Source organism: Sylvia atricapilla, chromosome 7 (assembly GCF_009819655.1).
Source record: "Sylvia atricapilla isolate bSylAtr1 chromosome 7, bSylAtr1.pri, whole genome shotgun sequence".
Taxonomy (NCBI): domain Eukaryota; kingdom Metazoa; phylum Chordata; class Aves; order Passeriformes; family Sylviidae; genus Sylvia; species Sylvia atricapilla.
Genome location: NC_089146.1, coordinates 1,546,250 through 1,560,305, shown reverse-complemented (window position 1 = coordinate 1,560,305; position 14,056 = coordinate 1,546,250). Strand labels below are relative to the sequence as shown.

General features: G+C 46.2%; 1 protein-coding gene across 7 annotated transcripts in view; it reads right to left on the bottom strand.

Annotated features, from left to right (window-relative positions):
* The window catches only part of AGAP1 (ArfGAP with GTPase domain, ankyrin repeat and PH domain 1), a 303,821-nt gene that overhangs the window by 187,076 nt on the left and 102,689 nt on the right, over window positions 1–14,056 (bottom strand). For all 7 annotated transcript variants that reach the window (XM_066322379.1, XM_066322381.1, XM_066322380.1 and 4 more), the window contains exons 4-5: window positions 4,147–4,232; window positions 336–477 (exon numbers count right to left, since the gene is read on the bottom strand). In XM_066322379.1, coding sequence (XP_066178476.1) covers window positions 336–477; window positions 4,147–4,232 — 228 coding nt within the window. The remainder of the gene's footprint in view (window positions 1–335; window positions 478–4,146; window positions 4,233–14,056) is intronic.

The following is a 14,056-nucleotide window of genomic DNA, read 5'->3' as shown; positions in this document are numbered from 1 at the left end:
TGGGCAGGGACACCTTCCACTATCCCAGGTTGCTCCAAGCTCCATCCAGCCTGCCCTTGGACACTTCCAGGGATCCAGGGGCAGCCACAGCTTCTCTGGGCAACCTCTGCAGGCCCTCCCCACCCTCACTGGGAAGAATTTCTTGTACATATCTAACCTAAACTTCCCCTCTTTCTGCACTGCTGAAGTCCAAGAGAGCTGTCAGGACGTTCTTCTCTCACCTCGAACACCATCCTTGCGATGCCACAGCCCTGCAGCAAAGGGGAAAGGCCAGGACACGCCAGCCAGAAGAGCCAAAGTGGTCCCAAAACCCCATGGATCAGGGCTGCACTTACCCTGTGTGCCCACCAGGACCATGGGGATCTCACTAGTGTTGCGATAGTTGGCCATGCGGCTGTAGTAGTGGTAAACAGTCTGGAAGCTGACTTCATCCTCCAAGCTGAACACAAAGATAACAGCATCCACCCACATGGCAAACTGCAGGATAGAAATGGAAAAGGCCAACTGTGAGAAGAGCAGCAAGGAGGGGGAAGGAAGGAAAACCGAGAGAGAAACGCTCTTACCTTCCTGCAAAGGAAATACACACCAGGAAAACTCACAACCAACCAAGGCCTCAGCAGGGGAATAAGCTGCTAAAATGATGAACCTCATCCCCCTGCAAGCCATGGGGATCTGGGATACACAAGGGATTTCCCCACAAGAACATCTCTTCTTCACTGGGGTGTGTAACCACCAGCCCAAGTACTGCCAGTGCACACTGGGTTTGATTCCCAGGACACACAGCAGGCTGGCATTGCTGGATGCGTGCATTTGGAATGAGCAGCACTCGTCTGCAGTGCACACATGCTGATGTTGCTGGTCATAGCTGGACACTTCTCACATCTTAATCCACATCCAAAAGCATTGATTTGAGACTTCCATTTCTTCACCCTACAGACACTCTCAGCTGAGCCAACAGCACCAAGTGCCTCATTCTGCTTTCAGTGGAAGAGCAAACTGCTCTCTCTTGGCATCAGGAACCCGCTGAGGGACATGCGGGTGCACAGGCCAGGCCTAGGTGCTCCCCGGTGACCATGCAAGTGAGAAGATTTTAACTCACAAGTGAATTAAGATTGTTTAAAGGTATTTAACTTAACAGTGAATGTAAACAGGACATCAAGAAAAAACTCCAGCTTACCTCGCTGCCTTTATTTTTCCCTAAGTAACTCCATTCCTACCCAAATTTAGAGCAGTGGAAACAAGCTTCAGCCAGGGGATTTTCAGGCACTTTGTTATACTATTACTACAGCGTGCCAGGGGACATACTAAACAGAGAGGTTCACTGGGGAAAGGCTCAGCATATTCATGATGACTGTATTGAACCCAAACACTGCCTGCGCTGTTATGGTGTAAAAAATAGACAAAAAAATTGTTTTGAGGTTTTCAGGACAGTCAGGAGGACAATCTTCCAGAGGGGAAGGACAGGACTGGTTAACACATAGCAGAGTCACTGCCAGAATAAGGTCAACCACCACACTGTTAAACTGTTCAAATCAGAAGATGCAACCAGAGGAACTGGAGACAGCATCATTATTTGGGAGATGTGGCTTTGTGTCTCATTATAAAATGGTTTTTGTTGACTGGACTCAGCAACATCATGCCAAGGACTCTTCTCAACAACTGCAATGTCCTTAAGGCATCCATTTGGAAGCCAGCAGTCTGTCTAAACCCTCTGAGTGTTTGAGCAGTGTGTACAGCAGCCTTCGAATAAAGACTATTTTAAAACATCCCACAGTGTTTTAAATTTACACAGTGCAGTTTGTGAAGACAAAACATTTCCAGCAATTCCTTGTTTCTCTTTTCATATTGAAACGCAGCTTAAGCTTTCTGGGTATCAGGTCTGTGGCACAGGAAATCAAAGGAAGTTTGGGAAACACAAGGTCTGGCTGGGAACCCTGGATGTCTCACCCAGAGTACTGTGCAGGGAATGGCTTGAAACAAGAATAAACAGCCAATGGCATAAAAATCCATTCTCTGGCTTATTACTATGAGTGAGCAGAGCTGTTAGTTCAAGGAAAGCCCAAAACCAAATTATAAAAAAAGGTTTTAATTTAAAAAGTTGCATACAGCAGCTTATTGTAGGTCAGTGTCCTGGTTTAGGGCAAATTTGGGAGGATTGGGGATACGAGCATCATGAAGTCACCCTAGGACAGTCAGCCACTGGGGTAATTTGGTTTTACAGTAGGGTATTAAATTATTTTCATCTTTGAACCATTTTATCTTAGGCAAAGAAAGGAGAGATCATAGACCCAACAAGAGGAGTCTTCAGGGAAGTTTGCTTTTTCTCCAATTCCGCCAAAAAGAATGGGACAGGAACCTGAGGAATACCCATGACCCAGTGGCAGGAATCTCACATGTCAGCTCCTTACTTATTGCAGTTGGAATTCAATCCCAATTATTGATGAAGCCACAAGCAAACTTTTCATTGCAGGAACTAATGAACAGACTGAAGATTTTTAATAGACATGTAACTTGAAATCACACCCAAAGACTCCAAAGGGAATATACAGAAAACCCTCATAGCTGAAAGGTGAGACAGCACTGATACCTCAAACCTCTTCAGCAAATCATGAGGATGGAGAACAAATCTCAGCCAGGACAGAATCCCAGAATGGTTTGGGTTGGAAGGGACCTTAAAACTGATGTCATTCCAAGCCCCTGCTGTGAGCAGGGGCACCTTCCGCTGGATAACAGCAATCAAAGCCCCAGATTTACCTGTCACCTACCAGGAGCACACCCCGCGTTGTTCCTCGGTCTGCAGCCAGCTCCTGTGAGCTCTGCAAGCCCCATCCTTCAGACACAAAACCATCTCACATGGCCGCATGTACCTTTACACCTCCACTGTTTTCATTTTTAGATGTGTGAATGCTCTCTCCAAGCGTCAGAGGCTGGAAAGCAGGGGGTGCTTCAGCCAAATCCCTCCCAGCCCCAGACAGAGCTTTCCTTGTTGCTCCTGCTGACACGGCTGCAGATGTGCCAACGTTTCATTTTGTCCTGTGACTTCCTTCCAGGATGTCTCTCTCAGCCTCCATTTCCTCCGCATCCTTTCTCTTCCCCTTTGTCCTGGCACCTTCCCCCACGCTCTCGCCCTCCTGGAGCTGTAGTGGTGCATTGAGATCCAAGCTGCTGCTGCTGGCACCGCTCCCCCTCAGCTGTTTGGCGACAGTGCAGCTCCTGATGCTAAATTGCTGCTTGTTTGGAAGCTGATCCCTCCTGGAGGAGCCAAGCAAAGCAAGGCCAGCAGCAGCCAACACCCAGGAAACCCTGCCGGTGCCCAGGTGAGGAGAAGGAGGAGGATGCCCAAGACAAGGATGCTGCCTGCAGAAAGGGTGGCTGGGTCTGAGGTGACTGAAGCAGCACATGAGCAGGCTCTTACTCAAAACAGAGTAAGGGTCAAGCACACAAACCCTCAAGTGTCTTCTCCACTGCCAACGGCTTGGACAGGCTAGGAGAGCTGGGGGTGTTCAATCTGGAGAAATAAAGGCTCCAGGGAGACCTCAAAGCCCCTTCCAGAGGGATGGAGAGGAACTTGGGACAAGGGATGGAGGGACGTAAAACAGAGAATGGCTTCCCACGGCCAGAGGGCAGTGTTAAATTGGATATTGGGAAGGAATTGTTCCCTGTGAGGGTGGGCAGGCCCTGGCACAGGGTGCCCAGAGCAGCTGCGGCTGCCCCTGTATCCCTGGCAGTGTCCAAGGCCAGGCTGGACACTGGGGCTTGGAGCAACCTGGGATAGTCAGAAGTGTCCCTGCCCACAGCAGGGGTGGGAGTGAGATGAGCTTTAGGGTCCCTTCCCACCAGAACCATTCTGTGAAATCCTGATGTGTCACCAGGGGAAGCGCAGTCCTTGGGAATTCAGTGTAAATGAACTGTAGATCCTCACTTGCACAGCCTCAGCCAGAACCCCAAATATTTGCTATGCAGACTCATCCATCCATCCATCGTGACTGAAATTCCAACCATTTGCTGGACAAAACCTTTTTCACCGGAGGGTGATGCTGGAGTTCTCCTAGCAGGAAGATGAGATGGACCCAGGACAGAACAAAGCAGAGCAAGCTCTTTCCAAGGAAGTTTGGAAAAACGAGGAAAGCGAGGCCTTGGGCTCACCTGTGCCTCCGGAGGGCCTCCTTCATCTCTGATCAGCAGCAGGTAGCTCTGTCCATCAACCACGATCTCCTTCTTGAATCTCCCACCTGCCACACAGAGCAGCTCGTTACAGACAGCAAAGGTACAAAACACACAACACAAAAAGGCTTCGCTTGGGGAAAGAAAACGTCTTTTGCAAATTAACCAACAACTGGAATGGAGCTGAAGTTTATATGCACACACATGGGAATTACTTGAAGTTAAGGCATGTACTTGCCTTATTTATATATATATATATGTTTATATATATATATATATATATATATATGAAGAATAAGGATAATGTGGGGAAAAGCCAGCAATTGCCTTACAACCCACGCTGGGTGTCCTTGTGTTGATACATACAGGTAAAACCCTGTTTGTATCATCTGATTTAAATAATTGTGAGAGAAGTGTCTCTAAGAAAGGCCAAGTTGCACACAAACCAGTTTCTTGTGTCAATCAGCATTTCCTCAAGGGAAGCCAGTTCTCAGAGCACACGTGGGATGTTATGGGGATGAGAGCTCTACACTCACACACTCACAGTTAGGGGAAGATACCAGACACATGTTAGACAAAACGCTACCACAATGGTGCTACGTCTGGAGAGATGTGCTAAACCCACAGAGTTGTGCTGAATCTCAGACCTGCTCTGGACACCTGGATAAAGAGAGTGGAGTCACAGCCTCCAACCATGTCCTATTCCTGATCCCGTATTTCCAGGGAATGCAGAACAAGGGGTGCCTGTGACCACCAAGGAGGCTCCAAGCCCTGGAGCAGCTGCTCTGTCACCTCCTGCCCCCTGGCTCACAGGGACTCAGCCACCACCCCAAGGCAGGGTTGGGATTGCTTCTTTTGGGGCTAAAAGCATACTTCGGGCACTCTGCTGCCTCTCTCAAAAATAACAAATCCTGTTTAGGGCTTCTGGTGTGACAGAGCCTAAGCCAAGATTAGCCAACTTGGCCTAAGCATTGGGGAGGTGTTTATGCTCCTCTCCTGGAGCAAACCCACTCTTATCTCCCCACCTTAAGCCCCAAAACCCTCCAGCTTAGCATCACCCACCCTCACAGCTGAGCTTCCCACACTGAGATAAAACACATCTGCTAACATACCCTAAACTTCACTCCTCACTCCTGTTTTTTAAACTGGAACAGTTCTGATTTGAACCCTATTTCCCAGCTTTGAAACTTGTCATTCTTCCAAAACCAATGCCTTGAAACACGTGCTGAGAGCCCACAGCTCCGACCTGCTCTCCAAACAAGCTCCCTAAAGCAAGTAAGTCAGGCTAATGCCAATCCTCAAAACACAACAGTCTGCACAAAAATTGCTGCCTTAGGGGAACCCCACACTGGCTTAGACCCACCATTCCCCTCCCCAGCCCAACCACAACAGCAGCTTTCAAACCAAGATTACTCCACAGCTCAGCTCTGAGCAACATTCAAGCGTGTTTAAACACATTTTGTGTTTAATAAAAGATGTAAGAATGGGAGGTTTTGTGGGTTTGTGCTGGGGTTTTTTTTAATCTTTTCTTTATAAACTTATCCTATTAGCAGTATTAAACATGCAACAAGCAAGACTATCCTATTTCTGGTTGTTTAATGGCACAGAAGGAACATAAGAACTACGTATGGATTTTCATTATCTCACTCACAAAGTGGATTTTCAATCCTGCCTTTGCAGATCAGGTGGCAGATAAATATATATCGTTACTGAACCTGAAAAGAACAATCCCAAACAAGTGTAAAACTTGTCAAAGAAACCAGTCTCAGCTCTCAGGAACTGGATTTCTATTAATCAGACCATTATTTCTATACCTTGTCGATTAATTGCACGTGCTTCCCAATGAAGTGTTAACTAAGATGAATTACTTAATACAGAGCCCTCCAGAGAGGGGTTTTAAAGCTGTAAGTAACAATGGAAATGCACTACATGTGTGATCAGAGAGGAAAAGTTCTGCCTAATTGCCATTTCCTATTTCTTTTTTTTTTTTTTTAAACACTGAAAGTTTCCCCAGCTAATTATAAAATACCACACACCGAATGCGTTTAGGAGCCAACTCATTATTCCTGTGGTCAATAGGATGCCTTGCCAGTCTCACTGTACCTTCAAACACTCCTCAGAGGCACAAAGAAGGCACAGACAGGGTGGAATAAAAAGCTTAAGTAGAGAATCGAAAAATAAAAAAAATATTTGAGTGTACATACGCAGCTCACAAACGTAAGCCCTAAGAGATTTACTCTTCATTATCTGACTGTTGAGAGCAGCCTGGAGAAGGGTACTAAATTTAATAAATACGGTGCAAGTTAGCAACAGCTCTTTTCCTATGTGAATCCACACTAAATGATCACCTTGGGGACCTGCTCCTTGCCTTCCCCAAAAACACTGGGCGTGGAGCTCAGCGCAATTATTGTTATTTCCTACATTTAAATACTGTAATATTTACAGTATTACATTCAGATCCTGACGTGCTGTCTCACTTCACCAAGGGCTGTCACCCTGCTGCAGCCAAGAGGCACAGTCAGCTCAAATCTGATCAAGTGGCTTCTTCACCCTGAAAAGCAGGATGTGCTCATTAGCTGGAACAGGCACATCCTCACAATAGCTGGTTTTTGTTTGGATTTAAGGATTTCATGACAAATAGTTTGAATTTAACACCCCTCCAACCAAACTGTTTCAAAGAATGCCCTGCATTTCCAAGCTGTACTAAATATTTCAAAAAAAAACATCTGAAGGCTCAGAAATGGAAGAGCAAACTCACACTCATCCCTTGAGGAAGAATTATTTTATGCAAATCTCAGCTCACAGCAGGGTTCATCCCTAATAACTTGTGTTTCTACACCATTATAAGCACACCACAAAATTAGGTGCTGCACAGGACGGAGATTAAGAAAACCTACCTCAACATCAAGAATTTACACAAACAAAAGCATAAACAGTAAGAATATAAAGAGCAAGGCTGTACCCTGCAGGTATCTGTGGCTGTAGGATTAAGGCAAACAATAAACTGCTTCTGCCTTTGATTTGATGAGCCTTGATGAGACCCATGAGCAGTTTGGGCAAGGGCAGCAATTTTGGGACGGTTCAGCTCGGACAGAACTGTGTTCATTATTTTTTAAAAAAACACATCTTGGAGTTTGTAAATCACTACAGGCAAAGAGAAATTAGAGAGATCAGCCAGTTCAAATATTGGACTACGGCAACCCATGAGGAAGCCAAACACTCTCCCAGGACTACAAAATACCCTCTATTTTCCCAAATATCTGCGTACGTGACGGAGCCGGGAATTACTGTCTAAACCAACGGCACTGAGAACAAAGAAATTACCTTCTTAATATAAAGAAGGAGCTCAAAACCCACAGCACCACTCCCAGGGGAGGTGGCTGGCTTTGCTCTGGTCCCATCAGGATTATGACACACGCAGCTTTTTAATGAGGGGGTTTCTCAGCTCCCAGATGTACCTGCCAGGGGAGGGGACGACTGGCAGCCGAAGGATGAGGCACCACGGGCACTTCCAGCAGTTATTCCCAGTTTTCCAAGGCTAGAACAGTGTCCATTCACACAGGCTCATTTTCAGATGTGCACAGAATTTTTACAGGTGACAAATGCTTCTCCTGTGCCCAAACCTACTGGCACAGGGTGAAGCAGCCCACAAACCACCCCAGCTCCCTCAGGTGCATCTGGCCACACACTCCTGCTGTAAAATGCCCCACATAAACACACAGCTTTCATCAACAGAGCTAAATAAATTCTGTGCATCAGCAATTTACAACCCTGGCCCAAGACCCAGCACAAATCAGCACGGGAGGGATCAACAACAGCTTCCTGATCTCATTTCCATGCACAACGCTCCAGAGGCGAGCGCACGGAATCAGCAGCGGCGCAGGAATTAACCAGCAAAAATTGGTATTCATTTTAAACACTGCACACGTTTGTAATCAGAGGTGCTCTCTGTTACAAAAGCTGGATATTACACGGGGAATTCCGGGGATGAAGGCTTTAATGCAGGCTCTGACAGCCTGGCCACCCCCTCCTCTCGCCCGGAGCTGTTCCACCGCCTAATTGCTCAGCGGAGCAGCCGCTGATTTTGATTTTGCTGCCGTATCCCCAGGCCCCACCACGCTCACCAGGCTCTTTATTCGAGCAAATTGCCACGGGGATGAAGTTATTTAGCCATATGAGAAGGATAAATTTGGGGGGCTGGCCACGCGACAAGCGCAGGCAGCAGCTGAACATCTACTGAGGCAGGGCAAGACAGAAGGTAGGAGTGAGGCAGCTCTAAAAGCCTGTATTTTATATTCCCAGTGACATGTGCATTTTGACAACAGCAGCCAGTTGTCTCACACATGCATGTTCTCTCCCTTTTTTTTCTCTCCTCAGAAGATAGAGAATAGTGCCAAGAACCTGGCACCTCTTCCGGGAAACACGTTCAAAAATTCTCCGTTCAAACAGATGGCCAAATAGTGGTCTTCTGGTTCGCTACTCATACTTTTTATTTAAATAAACTGATTTTCAAATGTTTTTCGCAGCATTTCTACACACACAGACACACAAAAAAACAAGGTTCTTCCCTCAGAGGGTGCTGGGCACTGACCAGGCTCTCCAGGGAATGGTCATGGCCCCAGTCCTGCAGCAGGGTTTGGACAATGCTCTCGGCGATGCACACCGTGGGATTGTTGGGGTGTCTGTGTTGCCTCAATGATCCTTCCAGCTCAGGATACTCCATGATTCTATGATTATGGGTATTTCCTGAATACAACGACTGTGCTAAACAACAGTTCAGAAACCGTGAGGGGCCTGACCTGGGTCCAGGATCAAAGACCAAGGAACCATCATTGTCACAAGAGACTGAAGCTGCAAAAGGACCCTGGACCCCCTTCCCAACAGACTACCTGAGTAAAACAAACCCTAAAAGACAAAAAAAGCAGCCTGGACTGAGCTTTTCAACCCCCACCATCTGCTTCTCTCAATAGGTTTAGGATATAGTTCAGGAAATACATGGAGAGGTTTCCTGGAAGTATCAAGCTTTACCCAATTAAAGCAAGGTACCCCCACAGGCACCACATATAAATGCAATATTGCATCATATAATCTCACCTTTACCTAAAAACTGGCAAGGAAGCAGTAATATATGACCTTGCAACTTCATGGAAAGGGGGGGGTCACTGCTGGAATTTTAGTAGCAGCTGCAATGACATTAAACAACTGAACTCTGAGATCCATTCACTGATGTATTTGCAGTGTCTCTCCAGAAGAGCAGATGTAATGGGTTCCCAAAACCTGGCAGCGATTTGAAGGGACACCAATGGAATTTTAAGTTTGTAAGTGATCAGGAAAAGAGCTTACACTTGAAAAATATATTAAAATTACCTCAAACTGCAGGGTTGGAAATTCCATGCAGGGCAGGCCCTGGCACAGGGTGCCCAGAGAAGCTGTGGCTGCCCCTGGATCCCTGAAGTGTCCCAGGCCAGGTTGGACACTGGGGCTTGGAGCAGCCTGGGACAGTGGGAGGTGTCCCTGCCCACAGCAGGGAGTGGAATGGGATGAGTTTTAAGGTCCCTCCCAAGCCAAACAATGCCCAGGATAAACAGGCTGAGCTACATCCAGTGTTTTATCTCAAGCAGAAGGAGAGGAAGGCGACTGATTAACCACCAGGATAAATGGGAACAAACCAGAGCCAGCCTCTGAGCAATTAAGATTCCCTCATTACCCAGAGACAGGACCCAGGAGCAGAGCAGAGCATGTTCCACTTTCACTGCAAAGCTCCTGACAGCCAGTGCAGACTGGGCTAAGCCAATTAGAAAGGGCCAGTCTTAAAAAAATCACTGTAATGTGAGTGCAGACGTGGAGGTAAAGCACACTCTGTCCCCATCAAATAAGTCATCTGAAAGAAGCAGCACGATACTAATCCAAGTTTCTGCAGCAGTTTCAACTCTCCTGCACTCAGTTTATTAATAACCTAGAAGATGGAAGTAACAGGCTATTTAGTTTCTAGATAATGAAGCAGGAGGGACTGCAATTATGGTAGAAAATTGGATTGTACTTCACCATGACCGTAATGAGTTTGAGAAATAAAAGGGAAAAATAAAAGCAGCATCATGGGGACAAAAGTAGGGACAAACCAGCTGTGGAAAGATGGGGCAGGACGAAGCAAGCATGTGAGCCCTGGTTGTTTAGGAGAACAGACTAGGAAGGGAGAAGAGTGTGAGCTCTTACTAAGAAATGAACTGCTGATCCCGTTTTATGGCAAGGGAAATACTTTTCCCATCTTTCCAGTTATGAATTATTATGGTCCCAGGTAAACAGGCAAGAATATCAAGTGGGAGCAGATGTACAAAGCTCTACACCCCAATTCCAGGGATAAACCTTGGCTTCAGACACTCCTCAGTCCAACATGAAGCAGGAACACATCTTTATCAGACACTCACTGCACATCAACACACAGAAGTTGTGGCACTGAGCACGTAAAAGCTGAACATGAAAAACACGAACATTCTCCTAGTTCAGAAGCATTTCTGATGGATTAAAGGAGAGGAAAAACAACCTCTAGGAACCTGTGGGGAACCCCCTCTTCTGACACTCACCCAGAGCCTTCATACCCACTCCAACCTTCCAGTATCAGGAGCCTCTTGCAGCCACAAGCTGACAAGGACCTACAACTCAATCACTGCTCCCACGTCTACTAGCAGCTCATTTTTCATCTTTTTTGTTTTCCTATTTTGGTTTATTTTATTGACAGCAGGTGCAGAGAGTTGCTTACACCTCACACCCACTAATTGTATACACACAAGTCTAATTTTAAAAGCTTATTTTTATCAAAGCAGTCGGAGACAGAAAAAAAACCCCAGCGAGTCAGCTCCTTCAGGCAGGATGTGACACCACTCCAGCACACACCCACCTTTTTCCACCACCAGTCTCTTCCAGTTTTAAATGTTCACAGCCCAAAACACCCCTTTCCAAACAAAGTTCCTTAGAAAGTCAGCCCCGTGATTTAAAATATCACTTTATTTTTTTATTTTTTTTTTTGCTGCAGCTCCTTCTAAGTTGGCTTCTCAGGCATTTCATCTTCCAGACAAACCCATCCCAGCTTTCAATCTAACACGAAATTCATCTGCTCAAAATTTCTGCTTGACTTCACAAGCTTCCAACATAACTGCAAACTCTTAACGTGCACTAACAAACCTTAAACACCTCACAAAGATAAATGCAAAAACTATCTCCTGATGCACACATCTCAGGCCTTTCCTTACTCCTCTTGCCTTTGTTTTTTATACCCAGCCAGCTTCTCTAATACCTGTCCTTTCATTGCCGTTTTACATCACAAATAGCAACCCTAAAGTTAAAATTTGCCTTAGCAGTGGTTACACCATGATCTGCCCTCCCTAAAATACCAACACCTGGTGAGGTGTCTGGTGAGGGGCCTGGTGAGAATTCAAAATACTGTAAATAAAATGCTTCCTGATACAACCTCCCAAAACAACAGATTCAGTGGAAGGGAGGAAAAAGCAAGGCTCACAATAAGAAATCAAATACAAGCTGAACAAGGAGCACGTTCAAAGAAAAATATTAAAATCTGGCTTTGAGATCAAGAGTGAAACAGTGGGATGTGATCTAGAAATACATCCAGAACAGTACTGAGAAATAAAGCAAAAGGCACGTCCAGCAGGAACCACTCCAAACTGGCTTCAAAGGCAACAGCAGCAGAAAGCAGGGAGCACTGGAGACTTAAACCCTTGGAACCCCAGCAGTGTTTAGGCTGGAAAAACCCTCTGACATCACCAAGTGTGACCCCTAACCCAGCACTGCCAGGGCCACCACTAACCCCTGTCCCCAGGTGCCACATCCACGTGTTTTTTTAACACTTCCAGGGACAGTGACTGAGTCCACCACTGCCCTAAACAGCCTATTTCAATGCTCAACCAGCCTTTTGGAGAAAAACTTCTCCTTAATATCCAACCCAAACCTCCCCCGGGCACAACTTGAGGCCATTGCCTCTTGCAGCATCACTTGCTACTTGGGAGAAGTCACTTTTATTCCTGGTAAGAGCCTGAAGTTGTATCAGAAGTTAGAAAACTGCTTTACAGTTTTTTTCCTGAGACACAACCGTCAGAGGAGCCCGTTATGAGAAGGACACAAACGCTACAGACATCATTTCCCAAAAATCTCTGGGCATTCAAGATGTTAAAGAGAACACCTTAAAGACCCTCCAAGGCACACAACCTAAAAGGAAAGCCCTTTCTGGCAATCTGCTTCCTCACCACCTCCTAAAGAGCAAATACTTGAGTTTTTCCTTTAATTAACAGAGCTCCTTATTTGTGTGACAGTTTAAACAGTCCTCAAGCCGACAGCTGGAGCAGAGGATTTTTCAAAGGGCTCTCTAACCCACACAGGCAGTCCCGGAGGGCGAGGAGAGGGAAGGGCTCCAGAGGGGAGAGGGCAGAATACATAAACACCCTCTTTTATGCTGAGCCTGAAAGGCTCCAAAAGCCCAGGAGAACCCTCTGCAGCAGCGCTTTAAGAGGATCAAAAAAGAGACAAGTGTTGTTTTATATCTGGGTGTCAGCGTGAAATGCCAAATAAAAATAATCAGTCGGTACCATTACAGCAAAAAGGCAGACAAAGAACTGAAAAGAGGTAATTTTGAAACACATGTCCCAAGTCATCACTGTCTTCTGAACACAAGACAGTGTCTGCCTGTGGGTTTACAGGCCAAAAAAAACCTTCACGTGCCCCAAAGTGCTGAAGGGGCTTGTGAAAACCGCACCAAGGATTTGAAACCAATACAGAAAATTTCAGCTTCCTCAGGTTTTGCAGCTCAAGAACCACAAAATGTGGCTTTAAGGTTAATGTGGCTTTTTTGAACTCATGTTGGGATTCCTGCAAAACCTCCCTGTGTCAATTTTCGCAGGTATGATGGCGATTTGCCGGAATTGAAAAAAAATCCTGAACAAAAAGGCATGAAGGTTTTCCAAGGAAAGCACCCAAGTACATCCTCACAGGACACACTGCTCTGCCCTTCATTTGCATTTCAGCCAGCTGCTCACCGAGAACAGAGCACACAGATTAGTCTGGGACACATCCTCTTTTTATTCATCAAAGATCAAATTTGGGTGTTTAGTAAATACGGCCTTCCTACCTATTTGAAAAATATTAACTAGATAAAAATAGCAAGTGGCTTCTCTAAAGAGACTGGCAGCCTCAGGAACCCGATTGTTCGCAGCAGGCAGATCACGTGGAGAAGGGGACAAGACTCTCAGTGCTGCAGAGGGGAAAAATGGTCCCGTTCTGCCGCAGCTCCCGCGTTCTCTACTCAACCCAAAACACACAGTGCAACCCCACCCCGATGTTAAATCTCTCAGCACAAGCAGATGCAAGCAAAGAAGGATCCCAGAGCGGTTTGGGTCGGAAGGGCCTTTAAAGCCCAGCCCATTCCACCCCCTGCCATGGGCAGGGGCTTTCCATCATCCAGGTTGCTCCAAGCCTGGCCTTGAACACTTCCAGGGATGGGGAGTCTTTTCTCATCCCTTTTGGGTTTTTTTTCCCCGGGTGAACCAGGTCCACATTCTTGCATTCAGCCCAGGATCAGGCCTGAATGAAGACACCTGGAAGGTCATCCCAGTTCACAGATTACGCCTGAACTTTCTGCACAGATATTGTGTAAGGGTCTGTGGCCAGGAGAAAAATCTCTTAAGAGGATGTGAACAAAAGCAGCTGAAATTATAAAGCACTCTTCCTCAATCCTCCTTGCATAATTACCCTTTGCTGAGGAAGCATCAGACAGAAATAGTGACTCGAGATAAACTGAAAACTATAGAAACCCACCCCTCAAGATGTAATTTCTACACAGAATCAGAATCCTTTAGGTTGGAAAAGGCTTGAAGGTCATCAGTGCATG